Genomic DNA, 25,417 nt, shown 5'->3' on the forward strand with positions numbered 1-25,417 from the left:
ATATGGACCAGTTCACACTCAGGCCTGAAACCTTTCGAAATGATTCATATATCTTGAATACTTCTACCAGGGAAGGGCCCGGATCTGCTAGGTATAGCAGTACATCGTCAGCATATAGTGAAATGCGCTCCTCTAGCCTATTTACCTGCAGTCCTGCAATATTTTCAGACCTTCTGATCCATTCCGCAAGTGGTTCCATTGCCAATGCAAAGAGAAGTGGGGACAAGGGGCATCCCTGTCTCGTTCCCCTTTGCACCAGGAAAGTATCAGAAATGTTTGAATTAACTTTTAGCCTGACCCTAGGATGATCATATAAAATATCAAACCATTTTCTAAACGTTTCCCCAAACCCCAATTTTTCCAGTACATCCCTCAAATAGGGCCATTCTACTGTATCGAAGGCTTTATCGGTGTCTAGTGAAAGTATGACCCTGGAGCCTGCATTGCCATGCGGAAATTGAATATTCGAGAAAAGCCGTCGAATATTCAACTTGGTAGATCTACCTGGCATAAAGCCTGTTTGATCCTCGTGGACTAATTTTGTGATGTGTTGGTTAAGGCGGTTGGCTAAGACCTTTGCTAGGATTTTGGCATCGGTATTAATTAAGGAAATAGGTCTGTATGATTCACATAGATCTGGGTTTTTATTCGGTTTGGGCAGTAAGAGAATCAAGGCTTCATATAGAGAATCTGGCAAAATGCCTTTTGAGAGGGAATGAGCAAACATCCTAACCAATTTGGGTACAGAAATCTTTCTACTTTTGATGTACCATTCTACAGGCAGGCCATCTAGGCCTGGTGATTTAGCTTTTTTAAACGAAGACAGGGCTATTATAATTTCCTCCTCTGAAATAGGTGAATCCAGAGCCTCGCTGGCCGTTTCGTCTAGACTAGGCAGATCAATTTCCCCTAAAAAAGAAGATAAAGAATCTGCAACATCCCCCGTTCTACTAGTGTATAAGTCCTTATAAAAGTTATAAAATTCCCTGGCTATACCCACCGAGGTTGTGCAGAATACTTCAGAGGACGAAAGGATTCTAGGAATTGCAATAGAGGAATCATTTGATCTTAGCAAATATGACTGGACCTTGCTACTTTTATTCCCAAACTCAAATTCCCTCTGTTTAAAAATAATCTCTCTACGTTTAGCACGTCTTAACATAGCAAGTTCATGTGTTCTCCTGGCTACTGCCCATGTCCCATAGGTGTCTGCACCTGGTGCTAGTATCAGCTGATTCTTAGTTTCAGTAACTGTCTTTTCAGTATAAGCATGCAAGGCCTGATCGTTTTGTCTTATAATGGACATGGAGGCCCTGAAGGCGCCTCTCAGCACTGCTTTCTCAGCGTCCCAGCATATATTCATGTCTGCTGTTCCCAGATTTTCATCCCAGTACCTCTCCATGGTTTCCAAGCAGGGAGTTAAAACGTTTTGGTCTTCCAGCCACCATGGTCCCTTTCTCCATATACTGCTTTGTTTTGTTGTAAAGCATCTAATGTCGCATAGCATCGGGGAATGGTCAGAGATGCCATGTGGCATGTATTTGATCTCCTCAATTAATGGAAGTAGGTCTCTAGTCTCCATACACATATCAATACGTGACATGGATTTAAACTGATCCGAGTAACAAGAGAAATCTGATTTATCAGGAAAACGCCATCTCCATATATCCGACAGTTCAAATCTCTTCATCCAGTCAATTAATGCTGGAAAGGAACGTAAGCCTTTGTTTAATTTATCTTTCTGCGGGTCAATAACTGCGTTGAAATCTCCTGTAACTATAATTGGATTATCTAGGTGATCGCGAAGTTTAGCAGATAAAGCATCAAGGACAGAGGCAGACAAAGGTGGGGGAATGTATAAGGATACCACCATTAGTTTTCTGCCTTCTACACAAAGTGTTACTATAGTGTATCTCCCCGCTGTATCAACCTGAACATCACTTATAGTGTCCGAAAATGTTTTACTTATTAGTACCGCTGTTCCTCTTGAGAAGGTTGAGAAATGGGAAACATGGTAGCTAGAGACCCAAGGCTTTTTAAGGGAAAGTACTCTCTCTCCTGTCAGGTGAGTTTCCTGTAAGCATATAACATGGGGGTCTAATTTCTTTAGGTAGTCAAACACCAGTCTACGTTTAATAACGTTGTAGAGACCTCTGGTATTCCAGGATATTATACGCAGATTATCCTCAGTCATCATAAAGCTTTCTAGAGTTATACAAGGTCCTTCTGTATCCCCTCCTGCCCCCTTTACCAACCCCTAACCCACCCCACTCCCTGACCCTAACTTCAGGAAGTTTAATTCCCCGAACTTACTTAGATTGGGTGAATATTGTGGCCAGCCCTCCCCCACCCTCTCTAAGTAGGATAATCATAACACCAGTGTTAAAGTATGAACAACTGTCCCACTATAAGCTATAGATTCAGAGAAACCTGCATCTCTAAGTGTTAAATCTGTATGCATCTAGAAATAATCATATATTCATGTAAGCTTTAAACTTCAGCACTTTAAGCCTGTGAGCATAAAATAATGAACATCTTTTAAACAAATAAAATGCAACTATATATGAACTAGAGTACTGAGCCCTGTGGAGCCTGCCATAACAAATATTATCTTATACAGAGCATATTTCCACCAACTATAATAAGGCTTATATATTATGTAAATTTAATGACAAATTAGAGCATGTGTTATTGTCCATGAGACACCAGACTGAGTGGCTGCTTTCAAATCACAGTATATGTGCCACATTCAACTCTCCTTAAAGGGCCAAAATATTAAGCTATTGATATAGTTCAGTTCTCCTGGATACTTGGATCTTAAATTGGCATAACTGTGATATTGATGGTATAACACAGAATATTAACTTCAAAGTTATCACTTTCAAATATCCAGGATAAACTGGAGAAAAGAAAATAAGTACAAACGGCAGTGCAAATTGAACTGGGCAGAATACTGTATGACAGTCACAGGGACCCAATTGAAGAAAAAAAGCCAAGAAAAAGGAAAAGGCAACTATTTCAGCTTATGCAGCAAAACCTTTGTCATCCAGCCATTGAGAGACCTCCTCCGCAGTAAAGAAGAAATGTGCTTTATTATTATGCATAACTTTCAGCTTGACCGGGAACAGCATACTGTATTGTAGCTGGTTATCGCGCAGCCTCTTTTTAACGTGGATAAACGCAGCTCTTTTTTTCTGTATTTTCAGTGAGAAGTCTTGATAAATTGCGACCTTTACACCATTTATAAACAGATCCTGCGGGTTTCTAGCTTCACGAAGAATATCCACTTTGTCCCTGTAGTTAGGAAGCTTCATAACAATAGGACGTGGGGAAGCTCCAGGTTTAGGTGGGCCTCCTGGGACTCTGTGAGCTCTCTCTATGACGTAAGCTGCAGAGACTGTCATGTCAGGCAGTACTTCTTTAAACCAATTTTCAAAAAATATCTCCGGATGCTCCCCCTCAGCTTTCTCAGGGACCCCTACCAGCCTTAAATTACATCTGCGGGCCCTGTTTTCCAGATCATCAAGCTTAGCAGTGTTAGAATCTGATGACTTTGTTACCCTGCGCATATCTTGCTGCATAGGTGCTACTGAGTCCTCAAGATCACTGATTCTACGTTCTGCTTCAGTAGTACGATCCTTTACTTTAGATAGTTCATGTTTTACAAATGAAAGATATGCTTGAATTGAATCCAGCTGTACTGTAACTGAGGCTTGCAAGCATTTTATAGCCGCCATGATCTCCGCCCTGGACGGCTCCTCTGCTGCCTGTTCTTCCACCTCCATGCCTTCCTCACTCACTGGCTCAGACACAGTGCCTTGGCCCACTTTATTTCCCTTGCTCTTATCCCTCTTGGGCAGTGGGGCATATGTAGGGTGAGTCTTACCCGGAGAGTGGACTGTTGATGCGGATGTCGGCTGGTTTTCCGCACTGTTGCTGGCTATGGCTGCGGCGTCAGCCTTCTCTGTACTGTCCTCCATGCTACCGGTGCCATTTTGGCTGCTGCTGTGGGCGAAGTGTGCAAGCTTCTCCGCTGGGCTGAATGCCTTTCCAGACCCTTTTTCCGCCATCCCTTCTGTTCTCCGTGACTCCCTCAGTCTCTGGGACCAGACTGAGGACGGGCGAGCTGGTTTAGGTAGCAGGATAATGCCAGATTAAGCGAGGTGAAGGGAGAGCTGGAGAGACAAGCTTCTTCACAGCTCCATGGCCGGCCACGCCCCCCCCCCCCCCCCCCCCATTCCGCTCTTTAATAGTTTTTTAACATCCGATTCCGATTCCGATTTGCAGTGTGCAGGGAGCAAGCTGCAAATTGGAATTGGATGTAAAAACCGATTGAAAAGCGGAATCTGAATCGGAATCGCTTGCAGTGTGCAAGAGGCCTCACATGTACCTAGGTAATAGAAATAAGATGCTTGATTTATGAAGCCAAAGAGTTGCAGATAATGCTCCCGAAGCATGCTATGCTGCCGCAGCTGCAGTCAGTGGGATGTCATCATATTCTGCCCAGGATGTGGCTGGTTGTTTCTGACCCTTTATCTACAAGTTAAGTTCGATAAATAAGAATGTTGAGCAAAAGTTAAAGTGGACTCAGATTTTATTTCTGAAATCTTGTATTTTTAATTTATTTTCTAAATTATAATAATGAATAGCAGCCTTTTTTCTGCTGCATGATGACAAATATAAAATATTTTACATTTTATTGGAGGAGCCCCTCCCTTCCTTTCATATTGCCGGGACAGAATCCGGCAGACTGGTGGAGGAGATAAACAAAAACAAAACACAGGCTACTACTGATGATGTCACAGGGGAGGTTATCTCAGCTTGTGTGAGATTTGACATAGATGCCCCTGTGAGGGAAGGTAGCTGATGACAAACACACCCATGATCTAAAACCTCCTACTAAGTTCAGAAGTAATGGCTGCCACTTGTATAACCCTAGTTATGAAAAGAGAAGGGTGAAAAGCATGCACTGAAATGCTTATAGGCTTGAAGGAGTGTTTATCTTTGTATGTGTCAGAGTGGTGCAACAAAATATATTCAATTAAAAAAAATGTTTGGTTTGGGTCCGCTTTAATTTATGTCAATAATTCAACTTGATAGCTGAAACTACCGGTAATATATGAAATAGACTCATTACATGTAAAGCAAGATATTTCAAGCCTTTGTTATAATTTTGATGATTATTGCTTACAGCTTATAAAATCAAAATCTCAGAAAATTTTAACATTGTGAAAAGGCTCAATATTCTAGGCACAAAGTGTCAACTAGTTGATCCAAAACACTTGCAAAGGTGAAATTTGACTTGATTGTTTTCAAACTTCACCTATCTTTTCAAAGGAATTAATTAAACGTGAGAATATATTAAAATAAAACATTTCCACAGTAATGAATTGCCACTATAATTATATTTTACTGAAAAAAAAACCCATACATGTTTTTTTTAATGGAAATTATCCATTAAAAGCCAGCATTTAACAGCTTTGATCAGCTATGAAACTTATTTAATGTTATTAAAAGCTTTTTATCATTTTAATTTGCACTCAAATGTGAGAAGCCAAGTGTCTCCCTTTACCCGATTTTAAAAATGTCCGACCTTGACCACGGTGCTCGCCCACTGGATGCTCTGGCCTCTTTGTGTGTGGTCTGTGGGCCAGCCGCTGGTTTGTGCGAACAGTGTTGTTGCAGCTAAGGCAGCAGAATGCAGTCAGAAATGGGCACACGAAATACATAACCTGATTCCTGTTGTCCTGGCTGGTTTCCATGGTACCTGCATGAACCTGCCCTGATTCTAGTTATGTATTAATATAGTTTTCCATCTTTTTTGTAGGGTTTTACAAGGACATCCCTGGGGAAAATGAACAAGCAGGTAAGTTGATGCAGCATTTTATTACAATTCACACTCTATGATCCTTATAGGTTCAATCTCTGTACATTTTGCAAATTTTAGGCAGATTTTTATAAACTGAAGACATAACTTACATAATGAGGGCATTTGACATGAATAGAGAATGTCCTGATACAGGCATTTCATCCTGTATGAGTCAGTGATTGAGCGGATGGCCACCGGCTGGAACGCTTTCACTGTTGGAATAAATGTCTGCTGAGCTGAGCATCCATATTTATAGGATAGCTTGACAAAATACTCTTCAGGGCTGTTAAGCTGAATACTCACCTGACGACGCAGGAAGATTTATCCCAGCAACGTCCCCCGACCATCTTCCTGCCGGCAAGTGCACACCATGGCACACGCCGTGCGCAAACGGGAAGTCAAGCCATTGCAGTACTTTACATGGAGTCGTGGGGATCTTAAAGATCTGATCCGCCGTAACGGTCAATATTGATGCATGTCGCCAGATGTTAGCGTAATCACTAGATCATGTAAACGATTGCTGTTCACTCGAAAAATCAGTTGTTGGAAAAATCGTCATAGAAATTGCCTAATGGTTACGGGCCTTTAGGTCATTTCTATAGCCAGCAATGTGTCTCTACTCATCAGTCCTTCAGCTGAGGTGTGTTTTTCCAGATTGATTGCTGCTGTTTCTTTGTGATGATGGTTATGTTGATTTGCACACTTAAGAAGTATGTCCAATTTTCTCTTTTCTGTGGTAAGCTTAGTTGTATTGAATTATCTTTTCCTGAGAACACACGATGCAATTTCCCATCCAATCAATGGTTGATCGGACAAGAAGTCGTAGCATATGTACATGTCCAGACTGCTCCCAATCGATAAAAGGATCGATGTTCCGATAACTTTGAAAAATCGTCCCGTTTCTCAATCGGAAACAGAACGGACATGTCAGAAATAATCAACTGAATCCCACCGATCGGACAGGAAAATGCATCAAGTGCTCTCAGTATTGGCATCATTCCCAAACCAATGACTGAAGTCACCTTAAAGGGGAACTTCAGCCTAAACGAACATACTGTCATCAAGTTACATTAGTTATGTTAAGTAGAATAGATAGGTAATATAATCTCTTACACACCCTGTTTTAAAAGAACAGGCAAATGTTTGTGATTCATGGGGACTGCCATCTTTGTCATGGGGGAAGCCAGCTTTTTGGTTGAAAGGAAGTGACAGGGAGCATAAGACACAGTTCCAACTGTCCTGTGTCCTGATAACCCCTCCCAGCTGCACACGCTAGGCTTCAAATGTCAATTTCAAAATGTAAGGAAAAAAAAAAATTTGCACCAAAACAGCAGAATGAGAGCAACAACATCAGAAATCCCATTATGCTTTGCACAGCATCAGGGGAAAAAAGCCCGGGCAGTTTTTTTCTGTGCAGCTTAAAATGAGGCTTGTATAAGAGAAACAAAGTTCTAATGCTGTGAAACTGTTAAAGAAACACCAGGCCTTTTCAGTGCTGCGTCGATTTTTAGTCTGGAGGTTCACTTTAAATTCCCCTTTTTTTACAAAATGACAAAAGTTGCTTAAAACATTTCTATAATGACTAAAGCCTCGCAGGGCTGTGGAGTCGGTACAGAAATCTTCCGAATCCAACTGCGACGACTCAGTTTATGAAACCACCGACCAGGTACCCAAAATTGCCCCGATTCCACAATTCTGACTCCAACTCCGATGCCACATCCCTAAAGCCTCGCGCTCATGCAGGGATCAGGACTTCATTATTATTTCCAGATCTCCTCCATGACTAACACCAGATTACTGCTCACTTTCTGATTCCCCTGAAAAGTCTTTAGACCGCTCCACTTTTTTCTGTACACCTTTTTCTTGCCACTAATTGAATAGCTCGCAGTTGCAGAAATAAACCATCCTAAGGACTTTTCCATAATATCATTGTATTCAATCACAAAAATGCCCCTGTTTTCCATTTCCTCCCTCAGGTTTGCTGGCTTTTTTGCTCAACCTATTTGGGAGCTTTTGATTAGATAAAGGGAGGTGAAGCCATTTTAGACTCCTAGCTCTCCTCAAAGGGCACATGTGAGCAAAAGTATAGATTATCCAGGTAATTTCTGACCTGATTTTTCAGGAGCTATGCAAGCTATAGTTTGGTGTTAGAAAGCAGCCCATAGAAATTGTCTGCTACACTTTTAAGACAATTACAGAATCTCTTCAGAATAATTATGTGTAACAATTATGTGTGAATCAATGTAAAGCCATATAGACAGGGCTGTGGTTTAAACTTATAGAATTCTAGACCATGCAGAAGCTTGTCTGGCAGTCTGGGTTGGATAAAATAACATTACTGCATTCGCACATCCAGCCGTTCAAACCTGAATTGCATTTACTCAATTTACTGTGTCTACTTTCCATGTGATGTACTGTGGATTTGATATTAAAGAGTACCTGTAGTGTTTATGTGCTGCAAAGAAACAAATTACATATTTTTACTTGTTTATCAGTCAATAATATACATGCTGCTTTTCAACTATTCAGTGCGTTTGTGACACTGAAAATATCGATTTTATCAAAAGTGGAGTAAAAATGGGGTTTTCCTCTAATCAGCTAATCGGGTTTCATTGTTCAAATGAAGCAAGACATCTGTCTGGTTGCTGCGGGAAACACCTGTTTTCTTGCTTGTCCTGGCACACTGTTTTTCTCTTTTGTGAACCCTTCTAGATTAAACCTAGCGGAGGTGGCCATTCTGGACCATCTCAGCTGAAAATACATGCTGGATCTTTAAATGACAGCAATTAATGAGTATTATCCCCCTTTTCTAACCCATTTCCTTGAGCACCGCACTTTCACCCATGAGACTTGATCCCTCAGGTGACAATTCAGGACGAATATCTGTACAGATATGTCACAAGTTGGGTGGGAGTTGGTAAGAGAATAATGCACTGGGAGAGACTGACTTTGCCAGAGATTATGTCAGACCTTAAGGTGACATTGGGGGATCCTATACACACTGTAGATTTTGCTCGATGCTGTCTTTTTTGGCAGCCATAGCCAAGTTTTATCCATTTTGTATAAGTAGCTTATGAGCTGAGCACACTTTCACACCTCTGTGCATTTTTCAGCTGCCCTTAAAGAGTAACTGTCAGGCTGCAGAAGCTAATTTAAACTCTGTTCTCCTGTGTTAAACAGTTTAGAAGGAAGCCCAAAAGCCATTAGTGAAGATAAAAATTTCAGTTACCTTTGATGTGTGCTTATCAGCAAGTCTGTTATAGACCCATAAAGACGCAAGCCGCAGCTAAACTGCAAAGCATTCTGGGGCCCTCCCCTCGGCTGCTAATGAGACGTTACAGAAGCTTGTAATCAGTCTAGCTGTGTAGCACTGATAAATCTCGGGGCAGAGTACTCTGCAGGAGTCAGCTATTGTTCCTAGCCACATGGCTCATTAATATTCACTGCACACTGTGTTGTTCAAGTAGGAGCTTATCTGTGATCAGGAACCAGGCAGGACATGACGACACATTTGACAGAAAAACATGGAGCCTGCCATGAGCTGTCAGGAGCATCTATCTCTGCATATACTATATACAAATTCTGTGAAATCCAAACGTGGACAGTGAAATGCATATGTAATGTAAGTACAGCCAATCTTTAGCTACTGATATATGTGTTTATTTTCTCTGAGACCTTATACCTAACAGCTCCTCTTTAAAGAGAATCTGTATTGTTAAAATCGCACAAAAGTAAACATACCAGTGCGTTAGGGGACATCTCCTATTACCCTCTGTCACAATTTCACCGCTCCCCGCCACATTAAAAGTGGTTAAAAACAGTTTTAAAAAGTTTGTTTATAAACAAACAAAATGGCCACCAAAACAGGAAGTAGGTTGATGTACAGTATGTCCACACATAGAAAATAAATCCATACACAAGCAGGCTGTATACAGCCTTCCTTTTTAATCTCAAGAGATCATTTGTGTGTTTCTTTCCCCCTGCAGCTATCTTCCACTGAAGTTTCAGGCTGCTCATTTCTTCCTGCAAACAGCTTTGCCCTTGTCTGTAATTCCTCCGTATGTGAAAGCCCAGCCAGCTCAGAGGACGATTTATCCAGCTTGTAAAAGATAAGAGAGAAGAGAGAAGCTGCTCTAATCTAAATAACACACAGGCAGTGTGCATAGAGGGGCCTGGAAGGGGGAGTTCATAGCAGAACCACAACACTGAAGAACTTGGCAGCCTTCCAGACACAGGCCGACAAGTCTGACAGGGGAAAATACATTGATTTATTACAGAGACTGTGATAGTAGAAAGTGCTGCAGTAAGCCAGATAGCTTTTGGAACTCGTAGGATGATAAAAAACAGGATGCAATTTTTGTTACGGAGTCTCTTTAAAGAGAACCCGAGGTGTGTTTAAAGAATGTTATCTGCATACAGAGGCTGGATCTGCCTATACAGCCCATCCTCTGTTGCTATCCCAACCCTCACTAAGGTCCCCCTGCACTCTGCAATCCCTCATAAATCACAGCCATGCTGTGAGGCTGTGTTTACATCTGTAGTGTCAGTCTCAGCTGCTCCCCCGCCTCCTGCATAGCTCCGGTCCCTGCCCCCGTCCCTTCCCTCCAATCAGCAGGGAGGGAAGGGATGCAGCCGGGGACTGGAGATCTGCAGGAGGCGGGGAGGCAGCAGACTGACACTATAGAGTTACACAGCCAGCTCTGACATGCTGTTTGTCAGCAGCGTGGCTCTGATTTATGAGGGATTGCAGAGTGCAGGGGGACCTTAGGGGGGTTTGGGATAGCAACAGAGTCTGGGCTGTATAGGCAGATCCAGCCTCTGTATGCAGATAATATTCTTCAAACCCACCTCGGGTTCTCTTTAATTTATAAACCATGTTGAAAAAGGACCATAGTGTTTGTCTTGAATCGAAGAGGCAGGTTTGTGAAGACCTGTGCAAAGAGACCTGGGGAGAATGGTGAGAAGTTGCTCAAGTGATAGGGATTCCAACTGGCAGTTCATGACAGGCACTTCCCTTTTACTTCAGTTGTATTGTTATAGGTGCAGTTAGGAATCTGGTCATGCCACTTTCAGCCTGCTGGTGGCAGCATGGACCTAAACTTTGATGAACTTCCAGTATTCCACCAGCAGGTGGCTCTGGGGACTTTACGTGTCCTGAACTTTCACTGTTCCACCATTAGGTGGCTCTATGCTGTCTGGAAACAGCTCTGCCACTGCAAAGTTTGCTCTGTATGGACTTTGCATTTCAGTCATGCAGCAGGTGTGTCCTCCTTATATAAGAGCCCTGCATGGAGCAACCTTTGCCAGAACTTTGTGCTCACAGACCTGGCTATCTGGACAATCCTGGTTCTCTGGTGATCCTTGCATTTCTGTGTCTGTTATTCTGTTGCCGAAACTATATTCTGTCGGACCTTGATTCCTGCCTGCTCCTTTGTACTGTGATTGATTTGTTGCCGAATATATGCTATGTTCTGACCGTGATTTCTGCCTGCCTCCTTGTACTGCAATTGGTTGTATATATTTATCCTGTGTATACTGTATATCCTACATAGAGTTAGATAGATAGATAGATAGATACTGTAGATAGATAGATAGATACTGTAGATAGATAGGTTTGCTCTGCTTGTATGGTGTGTATGCATGTGGTGTTTGCATCATTGTATATATGATTGTTTGTACATAGTTTGTTATGCATGCAATTGCATTAAATTTGCATGATATTGTTGTATGCACGATTTGTAATAAACACTTTTTTGCACAGTATTTCCCTGCCTCATTGTCTGTGTTGCTGCAAACTGTGATCAATCCCAGTTCCTCTATTCAGGCTTGTAACAGGTACATATAAATAAAACCCATAGAACACAGTGATATGAATTTATAAAATTAATAGCATAATCCCCTTAGGAAATGGGGCAAATTGATGCAAGTTGCTTGTATTTATTTCACTTGTGTTCAGTTGATCATTGACATAAGATACAAAATTAATGTATGGAAGACCACCATGCTTTTGATTGGTTAAAATGTTTTGTTAACCTTCATCTGGATTTATTTTGTTTTTCTTGCTACTGTATTTTATCAGCACCTTTTATATTAAATATAGCACACAGATAAAGTGACAAAAAGTGAGAGAAACTTTAATGGTTCCTCAGATAGTTTTCACTACGGAAGAGAGGGTTGGAGGTCAGAGGCTATGCTGTGTGCGCTCCTAGCCTGACCTGGCAGCAGATGTTGAAGAGAAACCTAATTGGAGGTTGACTTTGCACCAGTGTGATCTCCCAATCTAATTTGTCTTGACTAGTCATTTTGGAAATAAGTGAAGAGGGTAGCTTATTGATTTGTGTACACTTCTCCTTATTTCTGAGCACTGTGTGTTTGACATCTGCTGTAAAGAAGAAAGATAAAGGAAGTATTGGCCTTAATTTCAAATCCTTCTCATGTTTAGTGACATCCATTTATTAAAATGTACAAAACACTGTATATACAAACTTCTACTCAGTACTAAAACAATCATTCTAATTGTTTCGTTTCCCTAATGTGATATAAGCATGTGCTTTTTTCTCCCCCTTTCTTTTTTTTTTTTTTTCCCTGCTACTAACCGTGTCCAAATTCTGTTATTTATCTGGACAATAGCAGGCAGATAAAACCATGTAGACCTTTACATTGATTGGTTTAATATTTTAGTCATCATTTTTAGACATTTGATCATCATTGTGTCTGGCAGGGCTTCAGTTATAATCTAATCATATAATTCACAGTTTCATGTAATCATTTAATTGAATTGAACATGGCACAGGGTATTTTATTAGATGCATTCATTTTCTCCGAAAAGAAAATACAGTGTATCTGCAAAAGATTGAAACTGAAATCTGTTTATTTTCAATGTAAGCCTTGATAAACGTAAGCAAATAAATCCTTTCATTGTATTTAAACTTTAAAAAAAAAATGGAGGAGCCAACACAAAGATTTGTATTTGAAACATCATCTGTAGACGTAGAAAACAGTTTTCTGCTGAATGACAATATTTGTTATTCTGTAACTCCACAATGCTGTAATCCTTCTGCTGTTCAATAGGCCCAAGGCTACGGAGATCACTTAATCATTAGGGCTGTGTAAATAATTAAAGAAGAGCTCTAGAATATTTTTCTTTCCCTTTCAAATAAACGCTAAGGGCTGGTGCACACTCGGGCGATTCTTCAGCGCTTTGCTTAACGCCGGCGATCAGCAAAGTCCTGCTACAATGTATCCCTATGGATACATTAACACTGCGACGGTTGCAATTTCGATTAATCGCAAATGCGCTCCATGCAGCATTACTGATCACTGCCTGGTTGCTCCTGCTTGTATGTGTTTTGCCTGAGGAAGCAGGCTTTTGTCCAGTGAAACGCGTTGCAAACGAACTGTTTTTTACTTGGAGTGCTAAATTGATTAAATTTATTTTACCATACAAAGTGGTCTTTGGCTTTTTATAGGGTAGGCAAGTCCACCATTGCCACCCACATTTTAATTGTTTTTAATTGGCATCATTTTTATTCTATTGGTGCCTCTGTTTTTTTCATTTACTGTCACTACCTAAACTGGGAGGCTCCTAGCGCTACCTAAACTAGGGGGCACATGTCACTACGTAACTATCCAGGCTAGCCAGCCCTGCATCACCACCAGCCAACCAGCCCAGAATCACTGTCAAAAAGGCCAAAGCATCACCACCAGTCAGGGCCAGCATTTACTTCAACCGGCCAAGCACAGCCACATCACCACCAGCCCGGTCACAGCATCGCCGCCAGGCCTTTCAGCCCACACATTATCCCCAATCCAGCCAAAAACAGTATTACCAGGCCAGCCAGGCACAGCAGCCAGTATAGGAGAATTCAGAAGCCAGGTGAAGAGGTGTCTACCATATTAGGGGGGCATTCTGCCTATTGATGTGAAATGCTGTCTATTTATGTGCCTCGTGACTGCTGAATTTGTCTTGTTGGGGCCTCATGGTTGCTGAATCATCATCATATGAGACAATAGTAGTAAACCTACTTTTTTAGCTTTTTAAAACCAAAAATAGAACTGGGAGGTTCTAAAAAAATGAATACTTTTATCAGGAGTAGGATGGATGAAATTGTTTATCTTTACAGTTTTTATTTCAACTTGGATTTTCCATCATGTTCATGTATGAGTTAAAATGTTTGTATTTAGTTTAAATTGCTGTTGGCACTTTGATAAGTGACTTTTGGTTGCAGTTTGGGCACTTGGCCTCCAAAAGGTTCGCCACTGCTGTCCTAATCTACTGTCCCACCATTGCTAAGTTCATGTAAATTTGTGTCCACCCGTGACCCCACCCACATTCTGGTCCATGACCACACCCATTTTTCAGCGCGCTGCACAACATAACTCCATTTGTGCACACCTTCCTCCCAATTTTCGGCCCACTTCTCACCCCCCCTTTTGCCCCCCCCATGAAAATTTTCTACGGACACCCACACTTGCATTGGACATGTTTTCCCGTCCAGTCCGGGAAAAAGTGTCAAATCTGGACTCTCCACAATGTTTTCATTACCTTTTTTTTTCTGTGCAAAACGGATCAGTGTGCGATCCGTTTTTCTGCACTAGTGGGAGCGGGTCCTATTTCTAACATAGGATCCGCTTCCACTGTTTCTGCAGAGCTTTAAAAACGTATCCCACTGATACATTTTTAAAACAAGAGTGAACCGGCCCTTATTGCTGCATCCCGGCTCAAATTGACAATGTTTCAATTTCCCTCCTTTGGAAGGGAAGGCAATGTGTTGTTTTTCATTTGCTGCCTAGAATGATGGACATGGGATGCTTTTGAGGGCCGCAAAACATGTCAAGGAGGGCCGCGTTCGGCCTACGTCAGTTAGGTCTTTGATCTCCAGTGTCTTGAGATTGACAGTATTTGGCTATTCCCTGTAGATAATCTGTTTGTCATCCTGGCTTTGTGAAATGTTTTATGCTTTGTTCACACATCACATTACACACGGCAGCGGACTGGTTTCCACAACTTATAAATGGACATGTCACCAGATCCTAGTATCCCTTCACAAGTCTGTTGTGATTTTGCCCATTAACGGTACAATTTTTCCTTGAGATTCAAGCTTTCGATGCAATTTTTATGATTTGATTATATAGAAATTTGATTGTATAGAAAGCTGCACTGTGTGTGGCGCAAATCGATGTGGAATGATTCTTTGGTCGATTGGAAAAGGAAAAAAAATTGATCCGAGAGTTGGATTTTATGATTGAATTGGAATGTAAAACCTACGTAAATCATTCCGTTAATGAGAACAGTCGATAATTGCCTTCCGATTAGTTTTGATCGTTCATATCGCGTCGAAAGATCTAAACTGAAGAAAAATTGTACCGTTAATGGGAACCTTTATAGTAATGGAATGCAAAGTCCTCACTTGCACAAGATTTCTAGACATCAGATGAAACAAAGACCTGTCTTAAGCTGAATACTCACCATAGCGACACAGAGATTGATCCAGCAGGGTCCCTCAACGACGTTCCCCGATCCATCTACCTGCCAGCGGGCATGCACAACGTTACATGAAGGGCGTGATCGTGGCGTCAAGCGATCATGGTGCTTTGCGCAAAGTCGTTGGGGATCTGAAAGATCTGATCCACCGGGACGGTCATTATCTCCGCGCGTTGCTAAACGTCATTCATGTGATCGCGCATTTGTACCCACATTGCAAGATGGTAAAAATGATCATCGGGAAAATCACGTAGTTGGTCCAGGCCTATTCTTTCTATGACATATCCTTAATAATGGATAGCACATTGGATCTGCTGTTGATCGTCTGTGATTTGGCTGTAGTGTCAATCCAACCTTATTCTCTGAATAGGGATTGTTTCTGAAAGGGATCTACTTCTCTGTTTAGAAATTTGCCTTTTAAGCAAGCTATTTACACAAATTAACTACTGGGTGGAGGTGCCCAAAACTGTTTTCACAAAAAATGAATGCACAGAAACAGAAATCCTTGTGTTTTTGAGTAACACATTTGATATGCTTCACAGTATATATCCAGTGTGTGTCCTCTGAGAGAGGTGAGCTGATATTACCACTCTGTTTCTCTATTCTTATATTCTGTTTGTTCTTTTTTTTTGGGGGGGGGAGAACCGTTTTGGGCTCCTCCACCCAGTAGTTCATTTCTATCCACCTTGCTCAGAGTCTATCAATGTACTTTTTTGTTGTTTACCTCAAAAATTATAACCAGGAATGCGACCATTTGTGTTCCAAGGATCCAGGGACCCATACCAGAATGTAGGCTGGTTTTCCTCTGTAGTCTGGTGGTTGCATCCCTTGCAACCTTGTGAGTGGATTTACTTTTTATTTTACAATTATCTACTTGTGTTTAGATTTCCACACTATTGGCTCCTGGACTTTTCTCGTTTTAGTTCGGTTCTTGGTGCTCTGCAAAGATCAGGTTCCCACATTTCAAAAGCTACCTACAGGTACACAACTTGTTGCCTGAAACAATTTTTACAGATCCATTATGGGTGGCAGTCTTAAGCTGTATTTTCTGGCATCTTATATGCCAGGTGTCATTAATGCAGGGTGATACGTAATGTTGATACGTGATGCGTGTATGCGACATGCTGCTGATTAATTACTGGGTGCTGGAGATTTGGTGGTCGCCGCATGTGCTGGGGGGGGGGGGGGGAGCTCACCGCTCATGCCTCTCAGAGCTCGCTCCTGAGGACAGTAGTGAAGCGGCACAGACGCGCATGTGCAAGATCTGAGAGGAAGAGAAAGAGGTAAATGGTATACAAGGGCGGGCCAGACGGGTGAAAGGCGTGTTTTATGGGTACAGCGTGATCTATTCTTCCATACTGCTCTGATAAACGGAGACAGGGAGAGCTGACCAATCCGCTTGAAGACAGAGCTAACCAATCCGCCTAGGGAGAGGGAGAGTTGACCAATCCAACCAGTCAATTGCCTGTATGTTGTTATATACTGGGTACCACATACAGTACAGCACCAGTATCTGTTCATACATAGCACCCGTATATGATGTTTTTTTAATTTTTATTTGGTGTGTGTTGGAAGAGGGGTAGTAGTCTTATATGGCGAGTATATCCCAAAGTCTATATTTTAACTGGAAAAGTTGGGGGGTATTATCCTAGAAACATACTGTTTGACTCCTGCTCCAAACATTGTTTTCCAAGATGCAAGTGTGTACAAGGATTAAGGGGAGATCTCTGAATTGCAGTTGTGTGGATGTGTGTAGAAGTCAAGATAAACTTGTAGTACACATAAAAAAATCTTTTTGAGGATTGCCTTCTTTTGTGCCAGAAAGTGTATACTATTTAAATGGAAACTGACGCGTGTTCCTTCATTGGAGGATTTCCTTTCTTTAGTAAATCAAAATATTCCATCGTGCAAGCTAACGTATCAAGTTCAGCGTCAACCCGTAAAATTTGACAAAGTGTCGGGGACATGTGTGGATGACGCCAGCTCGGTTATTCCAAACTTAGACATTAATATGAGCATGGCAGATGTGTATCTGTGAACACTCAAATCCATATAAGTGTTATTAATGATGCTTTCATTACTGTACAAGTTGTCGTTACTGCAAGTTATCACTATTGTTCTGTGTAATTATTATTTTTTGATTGACATCCTACTCAGTACCTATGTAATGTTCGCCTTGATTGTGGGCCCCTATTGTAACTAATGGCGATGGCTAGGCTTTTATTGTCTGTACTTTATATACAAAATCTTCAATAACATTTTTTCCTATACTATGTGCAGGTCTTCTCACAATGAGAACTAGGGATGAAACATAATAGGAGTTAACATAAAAGTGAAAAGTAATTCACTGACTAATGAAACCTAAAATTCACTTTGTGTTTAGTAGTTTTATATTTAGTACAATTCTTATTGTGAATGTCTAGCTACCAGGGTCTGGCTTGTGACTCTGAGCATGAAGTGAGAGGGATATGGAGGCTGACATATGTAATCTTTTTTTAAACAATGGAAGTTGTCTGACAGTCCTGCTGATCCTTTACCTCCAAAGGGCTTGATTCACAAAGCAGTGCTAATGTTCTTAGCATGTCTAAAGTCTTTAGACGTGCTAACCAGGGTGCTAAGTAGGTTAGCACCGGATTTCTCAATCAGATCGCATGCAAAGTTTTGCGCGCAAAGTTTTACGCGCGCAAAGTTCTATGCGCGCGCTAAGTCCCATAGGCTTTAATGGGCACTTCGCGCGGAGCGCTCTGTGCAGTGCGCACGTAAAGTTTTACGCGCATAAAGTTTTGCACGCAAAAGGCTTGTTTAGACGTGCTAAGGGGGTTTTCACAGGCGTGCTAACAGTTAGCACCGCTTTGTGAATCAAGCCCAATGTGTTTATCCATAGCCCCTGAACAAGCATACAGCATAGATTTTCTGTCTGGATTAGCTGCATGCTTGTTTCTGGTGTGGAATTCAGATACTACTGATGCATGAAAGATCAGGCAACTGGTATTTTAAAAGAAATAGACATTATGGGCCTCTAGTGATTACAGTGCCTCTAGTGTCTGTTCTCTGCATTTCATCCCACATGCTCCCAGGACACGGAAGTGAAGAAAACCGAGCAGCTGCCGGGGAGAAGCAGAACCAAGACAATGTGGGGGGAGGGGAATGGGGCTTGGCAGGCAGGCTCACGGATTTTCAAGATTTCCTGCTGAAATCGGTTGATGTATTGAATGTGTGGAGGGAACCGAACAGATAGATCACTGTCTGATCAGATAATGACTGGAGAGGGATCTATCTCCTGGCCATATCGATCAGTGTATGGCGACCTTAACAGTTGAAAAATGTTGTAAAGCAGCAGTCAGAAAAAATATCAAACTAGTTTTGAGAATGTCCTTGCTTGCAGGGGGCTTGAAAGGGGTTTCATTGCTATACTGAGAAAACATCTCTGTAAGAAAATGCCGGAGAATAAGTGCTCAGCGGTTGCAAATCGCCATATATAGAACATATATGGCGATTTGCGACCGCTGAGCACATTTTCAGAAATCAAATTATTTATTATTTGGGTCTATCTTGGTTGAAAATTTGATCTGTGTATAGCTGTGTGATCATGTTTGTGTGTAGCCTTATGGCCCATATACACAAGCTACAACTGTTGCTGGAAACACATGGCGTGCGCATGTTGCGGCGACAGGTCCTCCGTGTGTATGAGGCGCACGCAAGGAGCTGTTGCTAATCAGAGCTGTCGCCAGGTGATTGACTTGGCCAATCACCGGCAACAGCTGTTGCAGGAACCGTCACTAGTCTGAAGTCGGTGCGGTCGTGTGTATGCTAGTCTCTAGCAACTCTTGTGAGTCCGACAGTTCATTGAACCTGCGACAGAAGTTGCTGAGCAACAGTTTCCACTATGTTGCAGACAGGTTGTTGCTGCTTGTATACAATCGTCGCTTGTATACAACCGTTGCTGGAGATTTTCAACTGTTGCTTGTCTCCATGCAACTGCAGACATCCGTGCCTCGTGTGTATGTAGCATTACACAGCTACTATGTTTTTGAATCCAGACTGTTTAACTGTCTACATTTTTGCATTTTGTATTTTAATACTGTAAAGCATTGTTTCCCAACCTTGTCCTCAAGGCCCACCAACAGGATACATTTTGCAGAAAACCACAAACATGCACAGGTGAGGTAATTAGTGTCTCAGCAAATCTGATTACCTCTGTGGATTTCCACAGAACATGCACTGTTGGTGGGCCTTGAGGACAGGGTTGGGGGACACTGGGCAAATAATGGCTAGAAGGGAGATGTAGAATCATTGTAGAATCATTGTACATTGTAGATTAGATGTTTGCACCACTTTCTTAATTTTTTTTTGTTAATCTTATTTTGACAAATCCTATTTGTTAGCTCAGAAAATTGGAAGACAAGCATTAGTTCACGTTGATCTGCATTACACAAAGATAAAGCTAAATGTGTGTCACGTTAGGGTGATCAGCATTCTTTCAAATAATGTATAACTAACCACTAGTTAGCTATTACTGCTAATAACGTGTTTTAGTAGACTGACATAAGTCACATCTGGCTCACCCCAGCCACAGGAACTCTTCCTTTTAGCTCTTCTTTTAAGCCACCTGTCAAATTGTCTATTGTGAAAAGAAACAGATTTATCAATCACCCATAATCCTCACTGAAAAGGGCTTTCAGCTGTTCTTACTGTATCTAGAAGCAACGACAGGCCACAGCTTTTGTAATTGTTAGTGTACTTTCTTTGTTTACAACTTGCAGAGTGGATTTAAACTAATTCTTTTTCATGGTCTATTTTTAGGAATGGGGTGTGCTGTTTACTGTAGAATATCATTATTTGGATGTGAGCAACAATCAGGTTCTGAGACACACCTATGAATTTCACAGAGCAGGGACAAAAAAACAGAACCTGGGGCTTTCTCCAGCCTACCATAGGCCACGAGGTCCCCTGGCGTCCCGGCTCTTCTCACGGTCTCGCTGGCGGCTCCATTAATTGCCGATCTCTGCCTGAAGTCGCCACTACGAGTCTGTTGAATCTGAGAAATACCTCTTGGGTTTTTTGCAGATTATCTAAGCATTTTACCTCTGGGTGAATTTGGAGGCTGTCCTCACTTTGGAACTTTGGAAAATTGGCAACTTTCTTGAAGTTTTTCCTCTTGTGAAGACTCTTTCAGTGTAGAATGATGGATTTAACATTGTTTAGAAATTACCTTGTAACTGTTTGTAGATAGATGAGAATGAACATTTGCTTCACTAAGATCATTGTTGGTGTCTTTCCTCCTTAGCATTGTGTTAACACACTTCTTCTTTTATAGAAGTTATTATATTTGCTGATGTCCAATTAAGTACATTTGATTAGCAGCACCTGGCTGCTACTTACCTACTACTTCTACCACTTCCATGTAGTGTAAGAGTTTACATACACAGTCTTCATATTCTTCAAAATATGTTGGCCTTCATACTACATGGAGTGGTTAAAAAAACCCAATAATTAGCCAATCAAAATTGAATGTGTGTGCTTTATTTGGTAAATAATGCCAAGTGGAAGGGGTTATATCTGCCTAATTTTAAGATCTGCTAAAGAACAGATGATGTTTTTATATTATGGAGGATTCATGCGAGAGTCTGCTGCTGCTTAGATTGCGTAAACCTGCTATTTACACTACAAGAGAACAGGCACTGACTTTAATTTACAGATGAATTACAATTGCTGATATAACTAGGGGTAAACTTTTATCTAATGCATCCTCGAGATCACCTTAAAAACTACATTTTAAAAATCCATTATCAAAATGAAATGTTAAAGCTCTACTCCAGGCTCAGAACAATCTTTGTGTGTTTACTAGAAGATGCAGGCAGCAATGTAGAAGCCAGCTGATGAATAGGTTGAACTAATGACCCTTCTTGCTAGATATATGAAGTGTAACAATACATTTCAAAGACAGTCATTGTTGGCTGCCTGGCCAACATCCATGCAGTGAAGATGTCACATCCGTTGTGTAGTTCCCAGATCTGTAAGGCCTTCTTTGCCATGGGGCAGTGTACAGGAAGGGCCCTTTCCCATAAGTGATATGTTTTATTTTCGTAATCTATAGAGAGGCATCGATTTATGAAGAAATGTGTTATGGTGGCCATATATGGTTAGTTGCTAGTACTGAAGATGAAAGAAATAAAATGTTACGCCAGCCCTTAGCTCTCTAAAATAAGTATTACCACTAAAGTATTTATATAGCACCAACATTTTCTGGCAGTGCTGTACAGAGTACATAGGCATGTCACTAACTGCCTCTCAGAGGGGTTGACAATCTAATCCCTACAAATGTCATACAGTGGCTTGCAAAAGTATTCGGCCCTCTTGAAGTTTTCCACATTTTGTCACATTCCTGCCACAAACATGAATCAATTTTATTGGAAATCCACGTAAAAAAGACCAATACAAAGTGGTGTACACGTGAGAAATGGAACAAAAATCATACATGATTCCAAACATGTTTTACAAATAAATAACTGCAAAGTGGGGTGTGTGTAATTATTCAGCCCCCTTTGGTCTGAGTGCAGTCAGTTGCCCACAGACATTGCCTGATGAGTGCTAATGACTAAATAGAGTGCACCTGTGTGTAATCTAATGTCAGTACAAACACAGCTGCTCTGTGACGGCCTCAGAGGTTGTCTAAGAGAATATTGGGAGCAACAACACCATGAAGTCCAAAGAACACACCAGACAGGTCAGGGATAAAGTTATTGAGAAATTTAAAGCAGGCTTAGGCTACAAAAAGATTTCCAAAGCCTTGAACATCCCACGGAGCACTGTTCAAGCGATCATTCAGAAATGGAAGGAGTATTGCACAACTGTACACCTACCAAGACAAGGCCAGCCACCTAAACTCACAGGCCAAACAAGGAGAGCGCTGATCAGAAATGCAGTCAAGAGGCCCATGGTGACTCAGGACGAGCTGCAGAGATCTACAGCTCAGGTGGGGGAATCTGTCCATAGGACAACTATTAGTCGTGCACTGCACAAAGTTGGCCATTATAGAAGAGTGGCAAGAAGAAAGCCATTGTTAATAGAAAAGCACAAGAAGTCTTGTTTGCAGTTTGCCACAAGCCATGTGGGGGACACAGTAAACATGTGGAAGAAGGCGCTCTGGTCAGATGAGACCAAGATGGAACTTTTTGGCCAAAATTCAAAACGCTATGTGTGGCGGAAAACTAACACTGCACATCACTCTGAACACACCATCCCCACTGTCAAATATGGTGGTGGCAGCATCATGCTCGGGGGGTGCATCTCTTCAGCAGGGACAGGGAAGCTGGTCAGAGTTGATGGGAAGATGGATGGAGCCAAATACAGGGCAATCTTGGAAGAAAACCTCTTGGAGTCTGCAAAAGACTTGAGACTGGGGCGGAGGTTCACCTTCCAGCAGGACAACAACCCTAAACATAAAGCCAGGGCAACAATGGAGGGTTTAAAACAAAACATATCCGTGTGTTAGAATGGCCCAGTCAAAGTCCAGATCTAAATCCAATCGAGAATCTGTGGCAAGATCTGAAAACTGCTGTTCACAAACGCTGTCTATCTAATCTGACTGAGCTGGAGCTGTTTTGCAAAGAAGAACGGGCAAGGATTTCAGTCTCTAGATGTGCAAAGCTGGTAGAGATATACCAATAAAAGACTGGCAGCTGTAATTTCAGCAAAATGTGGTTCTACAAAGTATTGACTCAGGGGGCTGAATAATTACGCACACCCCACTTTGCAGTTATTTATTTGTAAAAAATGTTTGGAATCATGTATGATTTTCGTTCCACTTCTCACATGTACACCACTTTGTATTGGTCTATGACGTGAAATTCCAATAAAATTGATTCATGTTTTTCGCAGCAATGTGACAAAATGTGGAAAACTTCAAGAGGGCCAAATACTTTTGCAAGCCACTGTATGTCTATCATAGTCTAGGGCCAATTTTAGGGGGAAGCCTATGATTTTGGATGTGGAAGGAAACTGGAGTGCCTGGAGGTAACCCACGCAGACACAACGAGAACATACAATCTCCATGGAGATGTTGCTCCAGCTGGGATTCGAACCCATCGTTACAAGACATACGTAGCCATGCTTCACAAATGTTCTTGCAACTTAATGCTATTTTATTAATTTGTTTAGTTTTGCAGTCTCCCGATTTGACACTATATTTTGAGTCTGAAGTGTGTACTTTGTCGTGCACCAGTTATCAGTACAGACAGTACATTCTCCTTGCTGTATATGTAATTGGGTCAAAATTACATTAACATTAGACATGGAGCATTCATAAAATGGCAACATGTATAATGTTTTCACAGGTTCGCGTTACTCCAAGGGATTTGGACTCTTAATTTAAAAAAGTAAGCGGCAGCTCTCAAGCCTCATACACGCTATAAGGTTCCCAGCTAAGGACCTCAATGTGTCGCCAAGAGATATGGAGTGCAAGCCATCTCAGTTGAGCGGAGGCTGAGAGCATTTTTCTCCTCCTTACACCTCCCGCTCCACTGAGCACCATGCATTGTCCCTCTACCCCTCTCCATAGCAACAGAATGAGTTTCTAGCCCATACACTAGCGATTTTTATGTCTACAGCACTGTTTCAATCTGTCATTTGAGAGATTAAATCTACAATTGCACATGTATATGCACTTTTAGAATGTGGCAATTCATCATATTCAGTTCATATTTAGCAGTGATGCACCATCCTTCTAGCTCACTTAAAGCTAAATTATTGTGAATACCTGAAAAATACCTGTTTTAAGAAAGTACATTTATATGAAGCATAGCTTTTTTGCTAGGACAGCGTTGTGGTTTCTTTGAGCCCCTGTACTTTCTGTACAGGGGTGATGACTTTGCTTCTTGGCTTGAGAAAGGGCTTGACGCCCGAAACAGCGGAGCTGTCGCTGATAGATGCTTGACATCATGCCATTTTAATCAATAAAATAGCTATTTTCTAATGAAGACTGTGCTGACTTGTTTTGGTCTTTTGCTACTGATATGGTCTGATGTGCAAAGACCATAGGGGTCGGAGCACGTCTGATACAAATCTCTCCTTTTGGTGCTTGCTTACACACTGTGGAAAAATCTCAGGCCAACATGCATGATTAGGCGTGCGGTGGTAACTGTGTACTATGACGGGCATGGCTGAGACCCCTGGACTCTGTCCCTCCTGATGTTTTATGTCAGCACCATGCCCATACCCCCTGTGTCCATGCATTTATGCTTTAACTGCTGCTGTCTGTGCTTGAGTGTCCGTGCCTTATTTCCGCATTCGGACCCCATGTGACTACTGGCATATAGCATGACGTCACACATGCGCCCTACGTGGCAACCATGTGTGGCCCAAATGCAGAAGTATGTTTTGCCACAAAGTCAACGGCCTGCTTGGGAATCAGAAGTTTTTTTGCGTTTGCGTTTTGCACATTTTTTCCGCATTTAAAAATGACAACCTTCTGCTTTTTTTTCCAACATTGTGCGCATTTTTAATTACAATGTATTTCAATGCAAAGTGGAAACCCAAAAATTAAACGGTCACAGAGCACCCCAAAACGTGTAAAAGTGCCAGGACTAGTGTTTTCCCTGCCTTACTATTATTAAGTCCGTCTCAGATAATTCTGTGTAATGCATTACTCATTTAGCCCCTCTGAGAAGGTATGGGGACCACCTGGCTGATTATTGCTATTAGTATACTTTAATAGTTCATTTATATAATGAATCTAATATTATACAAAGTATTGGTTGGTTAATGGAAAATTGATATTCACTGTATGTCCATTGCCTTTTAATTCCACCTTGAGCTCTGACCTCAGGCAGAGAACTAAACTGTCATTTTCCACCATTGTGCTTTATTTCCTTGAGGTTAGTCTTGCCCCAGATCCCCTATAGAAGCTGCTATTGAATGGGCATGAAGCTTATCCAGATTCCTGAATGTTTTGGCCTCAGGGATTTGGCTCTTCGACCTCAGCTGCTTTAATTAACAGAGTGGCTTGGGTACACTAGATATGCAGCATATGTCCCCATACAGAACAGGGCTTAGTTCTTAATCAT

The 25,417-nt window shown here is 41.6% G+C and overlaps 1 protein-coding gene across 9 annotated transcripts in view; it reads left to right on the forward strand.

Annotated features, from left to right (window-relative positions):
• The window catches only part of NR6A1 (nuclear receptor subfamily 6 group A member 1), a 592,176-nt gene that overhangs the window by 82,475 nt on the left and 484,284 nt on the right, over positions 1 to 25,417 (forward strand). For 6 of the 9 annotated variants that reach the window (XM_068248132.1, XM_068248128.1, XM_068248129.1 and 3 more), the window contains one exon: positions 5,828 to 5,866. The exons of 2 other annotated variants lie outside the window; for them this stretch is intronic. In XM_068248132.1, coding sequence (XP_068104233.1) covers positions 5,828 to 5,866 — 39 coding nt within the window. Of the gene's footprint in view, positions 1 to 3,807; positions 3,876 to 5,827; positions 5,867 to 25,417 lie in introns of those variants that run through there. One more of the 9 variants, XM_068248136.1, reaches the window with a different exon arrangement.

The sequence above is a fragment of the Hyperolius riggenbachi genome, chromosome 8, assembly GCF_040937935.1.
Source record: "Hyperolius riggenbachi isolate aHypRig1 chromosome 8, aHypRig1.pri, whole genome shotgun sequence".
NCBI classification, from domain to species: Eukaryota; Metazoa; Chordata; class Amphibia; order Anura; family Hyperoliidae; genus Hyperolius; species Hyperolius riggenbachi.